This window comes from Lissotriton helveticus, chromosome 1_2, assembly GCF_964261635.1.
Source record: "Lissotriton helveticus chromosome 1_2, aLisHel1.1, whole genome shotgun sequence".
In the NCBI taxonomy this organism is placed as follows: domain Eukaryota; kingdom Metazoa; phylum Chordata; class Amphibia; order Caudata; family Salamandridae; genus Lissotriton; species Lissotriton helveticus.
In genome coordinates, this window is record NC_136058.1 from 448,000,642 (window position 1) to 448,021,002 (window position 20,361).

The 20,361-nt window shown below is 50.7% G+C and overlaps 1 protein-coding gene across 1 annotated transcript in view; it reads right to left on the reverse strand.

Annotated features, from left to right (window-relative positions):
* The window catches only part of LOC144805579 (uncharacterized), a 483,457-nt gene extending 463,449 nt beyond the window's left edge, over window positions 1-20,008 (reverse strand). Inside the window, 2 exon segments of the mRNA XM_078672106.1 lie at window positions 11,851-12,816; window positions 18,388-20,008. Of these exon segments, the coding sequence (XP_078528232.1) occupies window positions 11,851-12,816; window positions 18,388-20,008 (2,587 nt within the window).
* Window positions 20,009-20,361: the final 353 nt, after the last annotated feature.

Below are 20,361 nucleotides of genomic sequence, written 5' to 3' on the forward strand. Positions count from 1 at the left end.
GACAATGTTCAAAGTCACTAGCCAGTGACTACCGTGGAACCAGGATGGAACCAGGTGATGTTGGGTACAAACAGGTATTGAGGTGTAGCTTCTCTCTGCAGCCACGTGGACATGAAGAGGTCGAGGACGTCCAGGAGTCAATCACGAGCTGTCCCACGCAGGCTTCTCGCTGTTGGCGGTGTCGGCAACTTGATTGGAGCAAACAGGCCTTGGCTAATGCAAGCCATGCAGGAATAGAAAAAGGCTTATCACTCGGACCAGCAAGGTCAGAGCGGGTGCTCCTTTTTACAGGAGCGAGGGCAAGTCTGGAGCAACTAGACCCGCAGTGTAGTTCGTAGATTTCGTCGCCAAGATGGCCGCTGACCACGTGGCTAGTGGCCGGGATGGCGCGTCGAGTGGCACAATGCAAAAGGGCCCCACGCAGATCGTGGAGATGCTGGGGGACTGATCTTCAATGCAAGGGCTGCTCGGTGGTAGGGGTTCTCAGTCCCCAAAGCACAACATCAAGGATGCCTCGGATGCTGCGCAGTCAGCTTTTCGGGGGTCTTCCAAGAGGTCTGGTTCCACGTCTCTCGGTGCCTCCAGGGGTCCCTTCTTTGCAGGGACTGTGGATCGGGCTTTGAGAAGTCTGGAAGTCTGGGTCTTGTCAGGCTCTGGGCTCAGGCTCCAGCGGGAGGCGGCGGCAAAGCAGATGTCGAGTTGCTGGTTGGTACCTGTGTTCACAGGGTGGCCACTCCTAGGCCACAAGGGAGATACTCTTCAGTCTTCTGAGCAGCAGAATGTCGAAGTCCAGTCGTCTTCTTAGTTGCAAGTTGATTTCAGGATGATCCGAGGTGCTATGGCACTGCTCCCACTCTTATTCCCAATCTGAGGGGTGGATCGCCTGCTAGGTCCCTCCTCTGGGTGGGACCAGGAAGGGGGGCGGTTACACCCCCTTTCCTTTGTCCAGCTCCTCGCCAGGCCTGGGTCTGGAAAGTCCCAGGACCGGTTTGGACTGGCTTATGCACGAGGACACCTTGTGTGCCCCGGGCATGTCTCAATCTATTCAGCCCTGTCCTACCCAATACACAAAATCCTGTCTGGGGTGGTGCTCGCACCTCCCAAGGCAGGAAACCCTTTGTCCAAGCCCTCCTCGCTGGAAGGACTCCCAGCAGCAGGAGGTCAGACATGTGTCTGTGGTGGCAGCATCCATTTTGTGATGCTGAGGCTCTGGTTAACTTTAACCAGGGTTAAGGCTAGGTACATGTCGTGTCCCTCTAGAAGGGTGGAATGCTATCCCCGTCAACAGAACTGTCGAGGGGATAGTATTCCAAATCGTATGACACCTTACTCGACATGTTTTGATAAAGCCAAACCAAAGTTAGCAAATAACCGCGAGGATTATAATGCACTTAAGAGTATATGGTATGGCAATATCCCGGAACAGCTAAGGGAGTTGTTCCCGACAGCTGCAGACAGGCTCAGCTCATGCTAGAGCACCATCTCACATGAAACCATGCACTCTGCCCCCAGGATTGCAGGGGCCTTCCATAGGAATGGCTTATAGGTTAACATGTGTCCAGTTAAGGTTAGATATAGGGATACTATATCTAAGCAAGAGGTGATTACACCAACTTACCCCAGCTGAGTGATCAGCCAGTTGTGTCAAAATATGGAGGCCAGGCCAGAGGTGGCACAATACATGCTGCAGCCCCTGGTAGGCATTGGCTACACCTATGCCCTGGGTACCTATGGTACACTGTTACAGGGGCCTATAAGGTGAATCAGTTCCAATTGTGTATGCACCTAAGGTACATGGAGTCCATTTTAAGGAGAGAGCAATTAGCCTGGGGCCCTGAATAGCAGGATCCCAGGCAAACTATGTCAAAAACCAGCTAAACACCAGGCAAAAAGTTTGGGGGTAACCATAGTCAGATATCCACCTTCCTACAATAATGAGGAAAGTGTCTGACCCTCCAGCCTCCAAATATTCGAGGCACATTCAGAAGGGGGCCAACAGGACCCAGTCTCAGCTAACCCCGGGGGAGGGGCGACCTCGGGCCTCACTCGGCCCCAGGGGGTTACCTTGTGTTCTTCGGCCCTCCGGGGCCCTTGCGAAGTGTCCGCTTGGGGGAAAAGGAGCTTCGGCCCTGTGCACCACGGGGGCAGTTCTGGAGCCCCGGTGCTGGGGCGAAGCTGGACCAGCGTTTGGGGCGGCAAGTGGAGGGGGCTCTCAGGCTCAGCGGCCCCCTCCGTAGTGAAGTGCAGCTCTCTTCGGCCGCCGGGCCGTGTCAGCGGGACCCGCGGTGACGGCCAATGAGGGAGCAGTGTGGGCCGGAAGCTTGTTTCCTTCCCAGTGTAAGAATTGGCTTTTGTAGTCTGGTCTGCAGTGTTCCCATGATGCACTGGGCCAGGGACAGACTAATTTGCATACAGCCAGGTTCTGAAACTGGGATGGGGCAGTGAGCTAAATAACGGTGATGGATCAAGCCCTGATCTTTGGACTGGGTAAGAGTGGTCTGCTTAATTCAGACACTCTGTTCATCACCACCCCCTTTTCTGTATCGTTTTTGGCCACTATAGGTGTGGCAGGGTATACTCAGACATGAGTCCCTTGCTCACTGCTCCATCAGGATTCAAGCAAGCCGGGCCGACGACGCCTGAAATGGCAGAAACCGGTCCCCGGAAGCTTGTTTCCTTCCCAGTGTAAGAATTGGCTTTTGTAGTCTGGTCTGCCCTGTTCCCATGATGCACTGGGCCAGGGACAGACTAATTTGCATACAGCCAGGTTCTGAAACTGGGATGGGGCAGTGAGCTAAATAACGGTGTTGGATCAAGCCCTGATCTTTGGACTGGGTAAGAGTGGTCTGCTTAATTCAGACACTCTGTTCATCACCACCCCCTTTTCTGTATCGTTTTTGGTCACTATAGGTGTGGCAGGGTATACTCAGACATGAGTCCCTTGCTCACTGCTCCATCAGGATTCAAGCAAGCCGGGCCGACGACGCCTGAAATGGCAGAAACCGGTCCCCGGAAGCTTGTTTCCTTCCCAGTGTAAGAATTGGCTTTTGTAGTCTGGTCTGCCCTGTTCCCATGATGCACTGGGCCAGGGACAGACTAATTTGCATACAGCCAGGTTCTGAAACTGGGATGGGGCAGTGAGCTAAATAACGGTGATGGATCAAGCCCTGATCTTTGGACTGGGTAAGAGTGGTCTGCTTAATTAAGACACTCTGTTCATCACCACCCCCTTTTCTGTATCGCAGGACCAATCGCGGCACAGGGAGAAGGGGGCGCGGCCAATGACGAGGCCGAACGCCCTCGTCACGTGATGGAGGCAGCGACTTGGCTTCAGGCCTAACGAGGCCTGACTGGACTACGCGGCGGCCTTCCTCAGGCTCCGGGGGCCACCGCGGGACCTCCTCTTAGTCGGGTGGGGCTCGGCCACACTGCGGCGGCCCTCTTCTGGTACCGGGGGCCACCGAGGGGTATCACAGGGCTACCGTGGGCTGCGGCGGTGATTTGGTGCGCTGAGCGACAGCGCCTGAGGGGCAGTCTCGGCTGGGCAGAAGGAGGGGGCCACTGGCGCCTTCAGGCCCGGCGCGACAGCGGCAGACAGCGACAGGCTATCACAGCGCTCGGGGACAGCAGGTGAGCGCTTGGGGGCAAATGCAGCGCCTCGCTGACAAGATGATTCCTGAGGGGGAGAAGCGCTTTAGAATACCAGTGCCTCACAGGGGGCTTCAGCGCTAGAGTCTCGAGGGCACAGTTAGCTCAAGGCAGGCAGGATGGGAGCAAATTGTAGCGCTTGGGCCACAGTTCAGTCAGGGGGAGACAGGTAGGCCCAGTTGTAGGCAGGGGATGCGCAGGGCAGCACAGTCCAGTACCTGGTCCCAGGAAGCAGGTTTCTTGGCGCTTGGATGGTTCTGCGCCCTTAGTTGGTTGTTTCTTGAAGTGGAAGGGGGGGGGGGTGATGAGTTGAAGGCTTGAAGAATTTCTCCTCAGTCACTGCAGATGGGCCCTGGGGTGCCCTACCACTGGGCCAGATCAGGGGGCTAGCTTTGGACACCTCACCCAGCTTAAGAGGCAGCACCTTAATCATGTCACTCCCAGTAGCATAGGTTCCTCACTAGGCCCTCCCGCCTGAAACTCCAGCATTGGTGTGGTCAGCTCCGGGCCGATGTTCCACCCTAAAGTCCATCCCCTGTAGGGAAATGGACCACCTTAGCAACTTTGGGTTTTCGCCTCTCATCTGCATGAGCCAGCGAAGGGGACGGTGGTCGGTTTGAACCAGGAAGTGAGAGCCAAAAAGGTATGGCCTCAACTTCTTCAAAGCCCAGACCACAGCGAAGGCTTCTCGCTCGATGGTACTCCATCGCCGTTCCCGAGGGAGGAGTCTCCTGGAGATGAAGGCCACAGGTTCGTCTTGGCCATCATCATTGAGTTGCGATAGCACGGCACCTACGCCATGCTCTGAGGCATCTGTCTGCACGATGAATTCTTTTTGGAAGTCCGGAGTGGCCAGCACCGGAGCGGTACACATCGCGCGCTTCAGTGTTTCAAATTCCTCCTGGCAAGCAGCCGTCCAGATGACCTGTCGGGCTGCTTTTTGGACGTCAACTCGGTCAAGGGGGCCACGATGGTGTCATATCCCTTGACGAATCTGCGGTAATAGCCAGTGAGGCCGAGGAAAGCTCGGACCTCAGTCTGAGTTTTGGGCGGCTCCCAGGCCATGATGGTCTCAATTTTGGCCTGGAGGGGATTGCACCTTACCTCCGCCCACCAAGTGTCCCAGGTACACGACAGAGCCCTGTCCAATCTGGCACTTGCTAGCTTTGATAGTCAAGCCGGCACGTTGTAACGCCCGCAGCACCTCCTGGAGATGTTGCAGATGGTCCTCCCAGGTGCTACTGAAGACAGCTATGTCATCCAGGTAAGCTGCTGAGAAGGACTCCAGGCCAGATAATACCTGGTTCACCAACCGCTGGAAAGTGGCCGGAGCATTCTTGAGCCCGAAGGGCATCACTCGAAATTGGAAGTGACCCTCGGGGGTGGAGAACGCTGTCTTCTCCTTCGCTCCATCGGCCATGGCAATCTGCCAGTACCCCGATGTCAAGTCGATGGTGCTGAGGTACTTGGCTGCTCCCAGCCGGTCAATCAGCTCGTCTGCCCGTGGTATCGGGTGAGCATCTGTCTTGGTGACAGAATTCAACCCCCGATAATCCACACAGAACTGAAGTTCTGGTGTGGTGCCCGGTGGAGCTGCTTTCGGCACCAACACAACCGGACTAGCCCACGGGCTGCTGGAGGGTTCGATCACACCCAGCTCCAGCATCTTGATCACCTCACCCTGGATGCTGTTCCTCACTTTCTCGGACAGCCGGTAAGACTTGTTTTTCACTGGCGGACTGTCCCCTGTGTCCACATCATGGGTACACAGATGTGTGATTCCAGGCGTGAGGGAGAACAATGAGGCTTGCTGCGCCAATACCTGGCGGCAGTCCCTCTTTTGTTCTGGGGTCAAGGATAGGGAGAGGACAACTCCCTCCACTGAACCATCCTTCTCCTGAGCCGCTAGAAGGTCAGGAAGAGGCTCACTTTTCTCCTCCTCGCTCCCATCCGTCACCATGAGGAGAGCAAGCTCTGATCGCTCATGATGAGGCTTCAGGCGGTTGACGTGGAGCACCCGGTGTGGTTGTCGTGGGGTCTTCAAGTCCACGACGTAGGTGGTCTGGCCTCGACGCTCCACAATCTCGTACGGACCAGTCCACCGGTCCTGGAGGGCACTAAGCGCCCCAGGCTCCATGACCCACACCTTCTGTCCAGCGTCCAACTCCACCGTCCGAGCGTATTGGTCATACCACTCCTTCATGACGGCTTGGCTAGTCTCCAGATTGTCTGAGGCTTCCTTCCACAGCTTGGCCATCTGGCTGCGGAATGCCAGCATGTAGCTGACAACATCACGGGGAAGTTTCTTCGAAGTCTTCTCCCAACCCTCCTTGACCAGGCTGAGGGGTCCCCTAACGGGATGGCCATAGAGCAATTCAAAGGGGCTGAACCCGACTCCCTTCTGGGGTACCTCGTGGTACGAGAACAGCAAGCAAGGGAGGAGGATGCCCCATTTCCACCTCAGGTCTTCTGGCAGACTCCGGATCATCCCCTTCAAGGTCTTGTTGAAGCGCTCTACGAGCCCGTTAGTCTGGGGGTGGTAAGGAGTGGAGAACCGATAGGTCACTCCGCATTCCTTCCACATGGCCTGCATGTAGGCCGACATGAAATTTGTGCCCCTGTCCGACACCACGACCTTGGGGAATCCCACTCGGGTAAATATCCCCATCAGGGCCCGCGCCACAACAGGTGCAGTAACGGTCCTCAGAGGGATGGCCTCCGGGTACCGAGTGGCGTGGTCCATTAACACCAGATTGAACCAATGTCCCGCAGAGGTCGGAGGGTCCAACGGCCCAACGATGTCAATACCGACCCGCTTAAAAGGGGTCCCGACCACTGGGAGTGGTTCCAATGGGGCCTTCAATTTGGTCTCAGTCTTGCCACTGGCCTGGCAAGTCTTGCAGGTCTTGCAATAGGTGTCAGAGGCAACTCTCATCCTAGGCCAATAAAAATGTGGGACTAGCCTCGCAAAGGTCTTGACCTGGCCCAGGTGTCCGGCTAGAGGTATCTCATGCGCCAGTTCCATCAAAAAGGCCCGTGAACACTGGGGGACCACTAAGGCCCTCGAGGACCCATGCACCGGAACCCTTGGTTCACTGTACAGGAGGCCATCCTCCCAATACACGTGATAGTTGCCGGTCTCCTTGTTCATCGCTTGGGCTTCGGCCTGTCGCCGCATGCCTTCAAGCGTGGGGCACTCCTTCTGCGCCCAACAGAATTCCTCCAGGGTAGGACCTCCTTCCACATGCCTCTCGGCAAGGGTCGGCAAGTCCCCCACGGGAACGACATCCACCTCCACGGACTCCGGGGTTACCTCCGCGGGCTCCTCATCCATCACACGGGGTGTGTCCTCCACAACACTCTCCTCTGGACCGACAGTGGATTGGGCCATTGTTTCAGGCTACAACCCGGGTTGAGCTTCTTGCCGAGCAGCTGTGGTGACTACGCAAGTCCACCCTGGTAATCCCAGCATCTCAGTGTCGGCCTTAAACTTCACTTCCTTCCAGGCGGTATGTTCGAGGTCATTACCGAGCAGACAGTCCACAGGTAAGGCAGGGCTGATCGCAACTCTCAACGGGCCTGACACTCCTCCCCATTCAAAGGGAACTTGAGCCACGGGATAGTAGCTCATTCTGCCGTCAGCCAACACGGCCGGATGATACACATCAGGAACAACCTGCTCAGGGGACACCAGCCGCCTCACTACAGTGGTCATACTGGCTCCTGTGTCCCTCAGAGCGTCCACCTCCTCCCCATTGACCTTCACCCTCTGCTGGTCCTTAGCAGTATTCGATGGTAAGGGCGTCACCGTGACCATCTCTCTATCCCCAAGTGAAACCAGGGTCAGGCCTGTCCACTCCCCTTCCCTATCTAGGGGCAGCTCCAACCCAAGCGCTACGCTAGCCACCCCGGGACTCTTGCCACCAGTGGGGGCTGGGGGTCGTTTGCGACACTGGGGATCTCCCTTGTAGTGTCCGACCTCTCCGCACTCATAGCACCGGGCCACTTTTGGCTGCTGACTCTTGTCAGGGTAAGTGGGTTTTGGGGAACGGTTCTGAGGTGGGGTACCTACTCCTTTCCCAAACTGTCTAGTTTGTGGGCCTCGTGAGAACTCCGTTCTTTTATCTCCACCCTCTTTCTTCTGAGGGGCGCCCTGACCGCCTTTCGGGCCATCTCCCCCGGGGCCCTTGTGTGACACCCGGGTGCTGACCCAAATATCCGCCTCCTCCGCGAGCTCACGGAAATCAGTAAGCTTGGGGTCCACCAAATGCTGGCGCAACTCCGGAAAACACTTATCCAAGAGGTGCTCTCTCAAAAAAAGGTTATACAGACCCTCAAAATCACGCACCTCGCTGCCACGCACCCAACCATCCAGAGCCTTTCGGGCATATTCAAAAACATCCACCCAATTCTGCGTGGACAGCTTATGGCTGCCACGAAACCTCTGGCGATACCTTTCAGGGGTGAGGCCAAAATGTTTGATAAGTGCCTCCTTCATGGGGGAATACCTAAACTGGTCTGCCTTCTCCAATTACAGGAGTGAGTCCCTGACATCAGGAGGTATAAACCGGTACAAATCACCTCCCCAGTGTTTCTCAGGCACCCCATGGGCAGTCAAGGCCACTTCATACGCCTCCAAACACCTGGCAATGTCATCCCCCTTGGTGTAGCTCGCTATCACCTCCTTGGGTAACCAGAATCTGGGCTCCTGATGAGCTCCTGGTATGCTGCCACCATTAGGACTTCCTGGCGCACTCAACTGCAATGCTTGCAGCTCCATTTCCTTGAGCTGCAGCTCGTGCGCCAGCTTCCTTTCCTCCAATGCTAATTTCTCTCTCTCCAAAGCAAACTGCTTATCTTCCTTTTCTCTCTCTAAAGCCAGATTCTTATCTTCCCTTTCTCTCTCCCTCTCGTGCTCTAACTTGGCAAGCTCCCACTTCAATCGTCTCTCCTCCCTCCTGTCCTCGTACTACTGCTGTGACACACTCTCCCTAGATACACTGCTTCCTGACCCGGAACGTCTTCCTGGCAATATATTGTCTGACATGTCAATGTTGAGCAGGCCTGGGTCTTCCTGAGTGTCCGCCTCCCCGTGTGTGACCTGTTCCCCATCCTCTTCTTCCTCTGGGTGGGCCCTTACCCATGCCCTCAAGGCGGTACGGAGCTCTTCTTTAACAGCTCTCGTCCCCACAGGCACCACCATCCCCTGACAAAACTCCCTTAACAACACTACAGTGTACCTATCAAGGTCAGCCAGCTGGAACTCCATTCTGTCAGGTGAGGACCTAGATAACCTGGAAGAAAAATTCTAAGATGTGGGCAACAATGCTGGTTCAACACACTTTGCTGCAGGCTAGACAGTGGTGGGCATTTGGGTTTGCTTGAAGCACAACAGGTGTCCAATTAATTGCAGTACACTCTGTCCCACTGGAGGGTGTTAGGTAGCTACAGGTCCTCCTGGATCCCACCGCTCGCCAACAATGTAAGAACTGGGACCACCAGTTCTCCGGGGGGTAGCATGGCTCGAGCAGGAAGGCAGCCAGGGGCTTGCGTGTAAAGCAGCCAGTTAACACACACATCCAATGAAACACACAGTGGCGCAATAATGGAGACCACACCAGTAGTTGTATTTGAAAGAAATCAAGATCTTTTATATTGGCTTTCAAATAGAGCGATGCATTAGTAATTCATTAGTATTTCAGATAAGCATTTCATTAAGACATTTCATGAATCACGTTCAGATTGCATTTCCTGTAAATGGGTGAACATTTCATTAAGCATTTCAGTAAGACTTTTCATTAAAATAATAACCAGCTCATCTAAGCAATGAAACATTAACTAACCCCGCCTGTCGCATCAGACTCTTTGGCAGGCAAAGGGGTAATTGTATAAACCTGGAGGATCCTACAAGAAGCGACTATAGTATTGCGTTTAAGTAACACATCAAACCTCTCATGGACGCTTTTCCTAGAAAGTAATAAAACATTCCAGCAAGTACTTATCAGTCTAACAAGGAACTTCAAAGAACACAGCCTTTAGTCATCAACCACAAGCCTTTCTTCTTGTGAATACAGATCGGTTTGCGACCCAGATCAGATCATCAGAATATTATGGAAGTCCACCTCTGCAAGAAAATTCAGTACAGTGAAATGACTCTCCCTCTCATTAACAGGCTGGTAAATATGGTACACTTTAAACATATCAGGCTTGTAAATACGGTACACTTTGAACATATCAGGCTTGTAAATATGGTGCACTACGATATAATGAGGAAAGTGTCTGACCCTCCAGCCTCCAAATATTCGAGGCACATTCAGAAGGGGGCCAACAGGACCCAGTCTCAGCTAACCCCGGGGGAGGCCCTCCTCCCCAGGGGGTTACCTTGTGTTCTTCGGCCCTACGGGGCCCTTGCAAAGTGTCCGCTTGGGGGGAAAGGAGCTCCGGCCCTGTGCGCCGCGGGGGCAGTTCTGGAGCCCTGGCGCCGGGGCGAAGCTGGACCAGCGTTTGGGGCGCCAAGCAGAGGGGGCTCTCAGGCTCAGCGGCCCCCTCCGTAGTGAAGTGCAGCTCTCTTTGGCCGCCGAGCCGTGCCAGCGGGGCCCGCGGTGACGGCCAATGAGGGAGCAGTGTGGGCCGGGCCGCGGGACCAATCGCGGCACAGGGAGATGGGGGCGCGGCCAATGACGAGGCCGAACGCCCTCATCACGTGATGGAGGCAGTGACTTGGCTTCAGGCCTAACGAGGCCTGACTGGACTACGCGGCGGCCATCCTCAGGCTCCGGGGCCGCCGCGGGACCTCCCCTTAGTCGGGTGGGGCCCGGCCACACTGCGGCGGCCCTCTTCTGGTACCGGGGGCCACCAAGGGGTATCACATCGCTTCCGTGGGCTGCGGCGGTGATTTGGTGCGCTGAGCAACAGCGCCTGAGGGGCAGTCTCGGCTGGGCAGAAGGAGGGGGCCACTGGCGCCTCCAGGCCCGGCGGGACAGCGACAGACAGCAACAGGCTATCGCAGCGCTCGGGGACAGCAGGTGAGCGCTTGGGGGTAAATGCAGCGCCTCGCTGACAAGATGATTCCTGAGGGGGAGAAGCGCTTTAGAATACCAGTGCCTCACAGGGGGCTTCAGCGCCAGAGTCTCGAGGGCAGTTAGCTCAAGGCAGGCAGGATGGGAGCAAATTGTAGCGCTTGGCCCACAGTTCAGTCAGGGGGAGACAGGTAGGCCCAGTTGTAGGCAGGGGATGCGCAGGGCAGCACAGTCCAGTACCTGGTCCCAGGAAGCAGGTTTCTTGGCGCTTGGATGGTTCTGCGCCCTTAGTTGCTTGTTTCTTGAAGTGGAAGGGGGGGGGGTGATGAGTTGAAGGCTTGAAGAATTTCTCCTCAGTCACTGCAGATGGGCCCTGGGGTTCCCTACCACTGGGCCAGATCAGGGGGCTAGCTTTGGACACCTCACCCAGCTTAAGAGGCAGCACCTTAATCCTGTCACTGCCAGTAGCATAGGTTCCTCACTAGGCCCTCCCGCCTAAAACTCCTGCGTGGGTTCCCCAGGTCAGTGATGCCCCAACTGACTAGAAAAAGTTCCCTCCCTTGCTTATATATGCCCAGGTCAGGTGACCACTCTCTAAGGCGGGAACAGTCAGGTCCGCCTTTTTTCTGGAAGGTTCCAGGAGCTTCCCCACTCTAACTATGGACAGGGGCTGGGTGGCTGGTGTTGCAACATTGTATGGGGACCCAGCCTGCTCCTGGCAACTAGGGTGCTACACTAAAAAGACCTCGCTGCAGTAGCAGGGGCCAGTGCCAGCCATGTTGGAAGTAGAGAGCACCTGCACCCTAACACAGATTAGCTATGAAAAGGTGCCCGAAGACCTAAGGGCCAACAAAAAGAAGGTGGGAAAAATGAGGCAAGGGCAAAAAAATCACGGGGAAAGACCACCCTAAGGCTGACAGGTCTAACAGATCTGATGTCATCTGCGGCTTTGATCAGCGCAGTCTCCGTACCGTGGAATCGGCGGAACCCAAATTGAGTATCATCGAGTAAATGGTGTTCCTCTATGAAAGCAGATAGTTGTAAATTCATTGCTTTTTCGGCCACTTTGGCCAGGAATGGAAGGCTTGAAATTGGCCGGTAGTTTTTCAATTCATCCTTATCAAGGTGAGGCTTCTTTAGTAATGGTTTGAGGAGAGTTTTTTTAGGGCGTCTGGATAAATACCTGATCTGAACATGGTGTTGCAGATTAGAGTAATGGCAGGTATAAGCACATCGATAATAGGTGGAAGAATTTTAAAAGGACAAGGATCAAGTGCAGAGCCTGTTTTGATCGTGGTGATGATTTCCGCAGTTTGAGCGTTGGTGATATCTGTAAAATGAGTAAACTTGGGTGCAGAGTAAGTCGAGGTATGGGTAATAGAGGGGGTATTAGTATTATTTGAGAAAGCCGAGAAGATGTCATTGACCTTCGTGAAAAAGAAGGTAGCCAGGGCATCGCAAAGAGATTGAGAGGGAGGTGGGTTCAGATCAGGGAAGTAACCAGCTAGCTGCTTGGTGGTATCGTAAAGTTCCTTAGAGGAGTTTTTTGCTAGCTCTATCCATTCACTAAAGTACTTTTTCTTAGCCTCACTGATCATGGTTTTATATTTGACCAACGTCTCCTTGTAGCTAATTCTGTTGTCTTCGCTATAGGCCTTTCGCCAATGCCTCTCCTTGTTCCTGCAGAGTTGTTTCTGGGTTCTTAGTTCTTCAGTGAACCAAGGTGCCGAGGGGGCGAGTCTGTTTCTGGTCGCCTGTTTAGTGGGAACCAGTGAATTAGCAGCAGTACCCAGCCAGTCGTGGAATTGCTTGGTGGCAATGTTGGGGTCTGCGGAAAAAATGGGGTTGGAATTACCAAGTAGCGTTTTCAGGCTAGGACTATCTATGTCATTCCAAGCTTTAAACGGTTGACGGGAATTGGCGAATACTTTAGCGGTGAGTGTTTCCTGGATGATGATGGAGCCTAAGATGGCGTAATGATCTGACCAAGTGAAAGGGAGGATTTGATTTATGTGGATATCCTCCAGATTGGAGAAGATGCCATCCAGTGTATGGCCACCGTCATGCGTAGGAGAGTTAACCAGAAGGGGAAGACCAAATGTCTTCATATCCGAGATAAGAGATAAAGTATCCCTATCCTCTAGTTTGTCTAGGTGAAAATTAAAATCACCCAAAACTGTAAAAGAGTCTTCCAGAGCCAGGGATTCCAGGATAGAACTCAAATCCATGATAAAGTCTGATCGTGGTCGTGATCCAGGTGGTCTGTATACGAGGATCCCTTTGAAGTTGTTGGAAGGGGATAGCATGATTGCGAATTGCAAAGCTTCGCAGGAGATTGACGGGGTGGCAGTAATTCTCACATTAAGTGAGTCACGGGCGATAATCGCTACTCCGCCCCCTTTTTTATGCTGTCTATCGTGTCTATAGATTGTGAAACCTCTTGGGACTGCAATCACTAGGTCTGGGTCGGATGAATTGTCCATCCAAGTTTCGGTCATGAATAATATACCTAAATTCCTATCCTCTATCAAGTCTGCTATATCCTGTCGGTGTTTACCGAGCGAGCGTACATTAGAAAGTGCTATTGATATGCTGGTATGTGTATTTTTGTTAGCACTGGAGGGTGATTTAATGGCGAGGGGGATAGAAACCATACAATGAGGACAGAACTGTGTGAAAAGACCGGGAAGGGATATTGGGTCAAGCTTTCGACAATCGCAGTGATTGTGAGGACGCATCTCGAGCAGCTTAATATTAGAGTAGTGTAGACAAGTCGCTGGGTTAAGGGGACCAGGGGTGGTGGCCCTGGGCCCGGTCCAGGCGCGGACGGGCGCAGACGGGCTGGCCTTTGGCGCGCCGCCGGCGCGCCCGCTGCGCCCGCCCGCTGCGCGGATGGGGAGGGTTAATGTTTTTGTACATGTAAGGGGCGGGTTTAGAGGAGGGTGGGAGGCGTCCAACAACTGGACCGCAACCCTTCCTCCCAGCAAGATGTCTGAAATGGGTGCAGTTATGGTGGCAGCGCCTTAAATCGGCTGCGCCGTGCACAACAAAGGAATTGGCGGCTTCGGAGCGAGGCTAGTCTCGCGCCGAAGTGCAAAGAGGTAGCGTTGAAAATAGAGCTGTTAAAATATATACAGATTTTAAAATACACGTACTTCGTATTTCAAGAGCGTGCAGAAAGGCAGTGAACAGAAAAGAGCTGAGAGCCCCCGGCTTCCGCCTCAGGGGAGAATATGGCAAATATCACAGCTATAGTATGTGACGCCCCTTAAATATACTGGGAGGGCGGGAGGCATCCAACAACTGGACCGCAACCCTTCCTCCCAGCAAGATGGTGTCTGAAATGGGTGCAGTTACGGTGGCAGCACCTTAAATCGGCTGCGCCGTGCACAACAAAGGAATTGGCGGCTTCGGAGTGACGCTAGTCTCGCGCCGAAGTGCAAAGAGGTAGCGTTTAAAATAGAGCTGTTAAAATATATACAGATTTTAAAATACACGTACTTCGTATTTCAAGAGCGTGCAGTAAGGCAGTGAACAGAAAAGAGCTGAGAGCCCCCGGCTTCCGCCTCAGGGGAGAATATGGAATATATCACAGCTATAGTATGTGACGCCCCTTAAATATATTGGGAGGGCGGGAGGCGTCCAACAACTGGACCGCAACCCTTCCTCCCAGCAAGATGGTGTCTGAAATGGGTGCAGTTACGGTGGCAGTGCCTTAAATCGGCTGCGCCGTGCACAACAAAGGAATTGTCGGCTTCGGAGCGACACTAGTCTCGCGCCGAAGTGCAAAGAGGTAGCGTTAAAAATAGAGCTGTTAAAATATATACAGATTTTAAAATACACGTACTTCGTATTTCAAGAGCGTGCAGTAAGGCAGTAAATAGAAAAGAGCTGAGAGCCCCCGGCTTCCGCCTCAGGGGAGAATATGGCAAATATCACAGCTATAGTATGTGACGCCCCTTAAATATACTGGGAGGGCGGGAGGCGTCCAACAACTGGACCGCAACCCTTCCTCCCAGCAAGATGGTGTCTGAAATGGGTGCAGTTACGGTGGCAGCCCCTTAAATCGGCTGCGCCGTGCACAACAAAGGAATTGGCGGCTTCGGAGCGACGCTAGTCTCGTGCCGAAGTGTAAAGAGGTAGCGTTTAAAATAGAGCTGTTAAAATATATACAGATTTTAAAAAACACGTACTTCGTATTTCAAGAGCGTGCAGTAAGGCAGTGAACAGAAAAGAGCTGAGAGCCCCCGGCTTCCGCCTCAGGGGAGAATATGGCAAATATCACAGCTATAGTATGTGACGCCCCTTAAATATACTGGGAGGGCGGGAGGCGTCCAACAACTGGAACGCAACCCTTCCTCCCAGCAAGATGGTGTCTGAAATGGGTGCAGTTACGGTGGCAGCGCCTTAAATCGGCTGCGCTGTGCACAACAAAGGAATTGGCGGCTTCGGAGCGACGCTGGTATCGCGACGCCGGACGCGACCCCTGTTTCTTTTGCTGCTTCCCCTGATTTTTATTCTTCCAATTCTGTTTTGGAAAATTTGGATGGTTGTCTTTAGTAGACTTTGCTATCTGAGTCTGCGGTTGAGTTGCCGTTTTAGCAAAAGGCTTAACACCCAAACTATTGCGGCCAATGGTCTTATAAGCCTCCGCAATAATTCATGGTAACGCTCGGGGTTTGTCGACGTCTTGGACAAGGCGCAAAGCATTCGACACCTGAAAGTTAACCGCATCTCCCTTTACATTAAAAAAGATGAGATCAGCAACTACGTCAAACACTCCAACGAGCCTCATTCTCAACTCGACAGCCGCCTCCGCACTGTGCTCATCCGGAACATGCTTGATCACAGAGGGCAAGACATTCATAGACAGCGCGCAGAAATACTTCGCATATTCTGCTGCAAATACTTTACCCCAAATCTCACAATCTGTTAACTCTGGCAATAAGTCTTTCTGCAAATTAATTGTGAGAATCCTGTGTTTTTCCACAGGAGTGGTATTAGGAAACACTGCTTCCAGTTGGTCAAATTTCTCAGCAAGACAATAAAGCATATTGTACTTAGTTTGAGGGTGCTTGCCCATTACCGAATTAACCGAATTAACCATGAATGGACTAATCTACATCCCGGCCGGTCCAACTTGTTCCGCTGCAAGAAACATATTGAACCAAAGCCCTATGTACCCCAACAAAAGAGGTATAAAGTTGACACAAGTCGTTAATCGGGGCATTGAGATAACGTGGATATGGTGTGAACCCGGCTAAGACTGGCCAAGTTGCCCCAGGAATTGACAAGCGACCTAACCGAACCGGAGTTACGGTGTGGGGGAGGGTGCCATACAACCAAACACGATGCTGCCATGGCGAAACTGGAATCTCTTGTGTCCTATATGGAGTATAGTTCACAGGAATCGCAGTGTGAGTGTATGTATGAAATGTATCCTCATCTGCATTTATTGCAGGAAACGTGACCCAAGAGTAGAAAAGCTCAAAGGAGAACGCCGAATATGCACTCACCACAAAGATAACAGACATACCATCGTCTGGTACTCCAAACTGCGTCAGATGACGCCGGAGCGCTGTCCAACTATGCTGAGCTATGTCAATATCACCCATGAGGACATAGAGAAGAAAAACAATTTATATAAATTGCAGTACAACAAAGGGTAGTATTCAAAATGTGAACCTTTTCATAAATCTCATGCTTGAATTAACCTATAACACATTCATATAGGTAGGTTAATCCGTCACGCATGTTAACAGGAAAAGGTGTTGAGGGTATTGTGGACAGATACGAGCACTAATCAAGACTTTGGGCGCCATGTTGCGGGAATTCTGCTCATGCACAGAACTATGCGCAGGAAACCAGGACCTCAGTGTATTGTGGTGTACCAAAAATCCACCTCAGTGCCCAGAACCCCTATCCGACTAGCAACAGTGTCTCATTCATTCTCCGTACTACAGCGAAGCTACCAATGAACAAGCGACTTTGGGACCTCTCAGGAATAGTGGGAATCAAGAACACTCTTTTGTTTTTATTCTCATAAATGTCCACAACGTGAGCAATCAGAGACACGGTATAGTTTAAAATGTTTATTTCAACTACGTGCTCTAAGATGCAGTATATTTGCTAACATAAGTAAAAAGATGCATCAAATCAATACAATCAACATTGTTACAGTTCCATAAAATACAGAGGGAGAAATCATATTATAACGATAGTGGAACCAGGTCTATAGCGCCTTGTGTACCACCCTCCCCTTGCTAGGTGCTAGGTATTATAATAATAGAAGATCTCTAGGTTAAAACCGGGAACCCCATACCTCCAAAGTCAGGTGAAGTGAATCGCATCCCAGATCAGCAGAGCTCTTTGTTGATTGAAAGGTTTTTCCCAAGTGCTAGACTCATGCATGCAGTGCAATATTAAAAGCACCTGAGTTTCAGAAATGAGCAGCTGTGTTCGTGTTGTGTTTAGAGCGTTGGCCGATCAACCTGCATCAACAGCATACATTGTTATTTTAACCTTGAACACTTAGTGCAGACTTGAGGTCGCAGTGTGAGTCTGGAGATGTGAAAAACAGATCGTTCTCATGTGAAGGAAAAGCAAGCAGTTTGTCTTCATAAAAACAGAGATGTAGTGTTGTGTGCAAAAGCAGCAAAATGGCGTTTTCGCAACTAACTCACTTATGCTAATATAGCAATGTGTGCAGGCAGAATCATATTCATCCCTACACTTTTACAGGTAGCATGAACAGGAACACTTGGATGTTTTTCTTTGCAACTCTTCATCGCCAAATAAAAACCACCAGTGCTTCTTTTCTTTTATTTCATATTGTGCTAGTCTCCCAGTAGATTTCCTGTTATATCACGTTTTTTTTTCTATGTGTACCGAAGTGAACAATCACTGGGAACAGACACTTTTATTATTCTACAAATCTTTGGTTTTCTTCTTTTCTTCTAGTCGAGTCTTCATTCATCAGGTATTTGAATAACACACATAATTATATATTTGTTCCTGTAATTCCTTCATCTCACAATAACTGCACTGTTCTGCTCCTGTATATGTCTTCAGATGAGTCAATATTAGTGTTAATGTTCGTAAGTTCTTTCTGAATTCACTGCATCTCTAGGATTATTTCTAAGTGAGTTAAATGAAGGTGTGTGTTCGCTGAGGCTATGTAGGATCAGAAATTGGCAAAAGCTCGTCACACTTTTAGTGCAATTGTAAGGTTTAGCCCAGGTGTGTTTGCAATTGACAAAATCACTTCTGACATTCATTGCAATGCCCATTTTTACTCTGTGTGTGTTAGTTGATGTATCCATAGCTTTAATAACTGACAGAAGATATTCACACATTCACTGCACCTGAAAGGATTTTTCTCTGTGTGCATTAACTGATGAATCCTTAATGCGAAAGATTTCCTAAAGGTACTTCTACACTCACTACAGTTGTACGGTATTTACAGAGTGTGTGCAAGCTGATGTCTACATAGGCTTGATAATTGACTACATTTCTTCACACATTCATTGCACTTGAAGGCTTTTCTTCTGCGTTTGCTCGCTGATGCCTGTTTAGGATTGATAATGGACTTCAGCTTTTCAAGCATTCGTGGCATTTAAAAGATTTGTTTGCCCTTTGTGAGCTCGCTGATGATTTCTTAATGCTGAAGAGTAAGTAAAACTACTGCCACATTCACTGCAATGGTATGGTTTTTCCCCTGTGTGTATTCTCTGATGTCTGCGGAGGTTTGAAATGTGACTGAAGCTCTTTACACATTCAGTGCAATGGTATGGTTTTTCCTCTGTGTGTATTTTCTGATGTACGTGTAGCTGTGAAATCTGATTGAAGTTCTTTGCACATTCACTGCAATGGTAGGGTTTTTCCCCTGTGTGTATTCTCTGATGTCTGCGGAGGTTTGAAATGTGACTGAAGCTCTTTACACATTCAGTGCAATGGTATGGTTTTTCCCCTGTGTGTGTTCGCTGATGTGTTTGGAGTTCTGCTAACGTACTGAAACTCTTGGCACATTCACTGCACTGGTATGGTTTTTCCCCTGCGTGTATTCTCTGATGTGTGCGGAGGTTTGCAATTTGATTGAAGCTCTTTACACATTCAGTGCAATGGTATGGTTTTTCCACTGTGTGTGTTCGCTGATGTGTTTGGAGGTCTGCTAACGTACTGAAACTCTTGGTACATTCACTGCAATGGTATGGTTTTTCCCCTGTGTGTATTTTCTGATGTACGTGTAGCTGTGAAATCTGATTGAAGTTCTTTGCACATTCCTTGCAATGGAATGGTTTTTCCCCTGTGTGTATTCTCTGATGTCTGTGGAGGTTTGAAATGTGATTGAAGCTCTTTGCACATTCCTTGCAATGGTATGGTTTTTCCCCTGTGTGTGTTCGCTGATGTGTTTGGAGTTCTGCTAACGTACTGAAACTCTTCACACATTCACTGCAATGGTATGGTTTTTCCCCTGTGTGTATTTTCTGATGTACGTGTAGCTGTGAAATCTGATTGAAGTTCTTTGCACATTCCTTGCAATGGAATGGTTTTTCCCCTGTGTGTATTCTCTGATGTCTGTGGAGGTTTGAAATGTGATTGAAGCTCTTTGCACATTCCTTGCAATGGTATGGTTTTTCCCCTGTGTGTGTTCGCTGATGTGTTTGGAGTTCTGCTAACGTACTGAAACTCTTGGCACATTCACTGCAATGGTATGGTTTTTCCCCTCTGTGTATTCTCTGATGTGTGTGGAGGTTTGCAATTTGACTGAAGCTCTTTACACATTCCTTGCAATGGTATGGTTTTTCCCCTGTGTGTGTTTGCTGATGTATTAGGAGTTTGTGTGACCGACAGAAGCTCTTCACACATTCACTACAACGGTAGGGTTTTTCCCCTGTGTGTATTCTATGATGTCTATGGAGGCTTGATAATTGACTGAAACTCTTTATACATTCCTTGCAATGGTATGGTTTTTCCCCTGTGTGTATTCGCTGATGTATTTGGAGGTGTGATAACTGACTGAAGCTCTTTACACATTCATTGCAAAGGTATTGTTTTTCCCCTGTGTGTATTCGCTGATGTCTTTGGAGGTGTGATAACTGACTGAAGCTCTTCACACATTCAGTACAATGGTATGGTTTTTCCCCTGTGTGTATTCTCTGATGTCTATGGAAGTCTGTTAACCGACTGAAGCTCTTTACACATTCAGTACAGTGGTATGGTTTTTCCCCTGTTTGTATTCGCTGATGCTCTTTTATGGTTTCTAATTGGCTAAAGTTCTTGACATATTCAGTGGAATTGCACGATTTTTCTCTTGACCGTGTTTCCTGAAGGGTCAGCATAGTTAATAAACTACTTGCGTTATTTTCACATTCCCTGTATGCGTGTTATATTTTGGACGCTTGATTTCCGATTTAACAATAAAATACAAGACTCACTAAATACCTGCCACATTCATAATATCAGTAAGGCTTCCTTGTGGGTGATTGCATCTTTAGATTGGATAATGGCTTCGCATGCTTGCGGGTAAAGCTTAATCTTTGTTCCGGTAGGTGCAAATTGGGACAATACTCTGTACTTTAGAGAGCAGAACTCTCCTTTCCTTCAGCCTTCAGTTGTTAGGCTCCACTTCGTTGTGCTTTTCCCTGGTGCCTGCGGTTTGGCTAGGAAGAGTTTGCAATACACCTAGAGCACT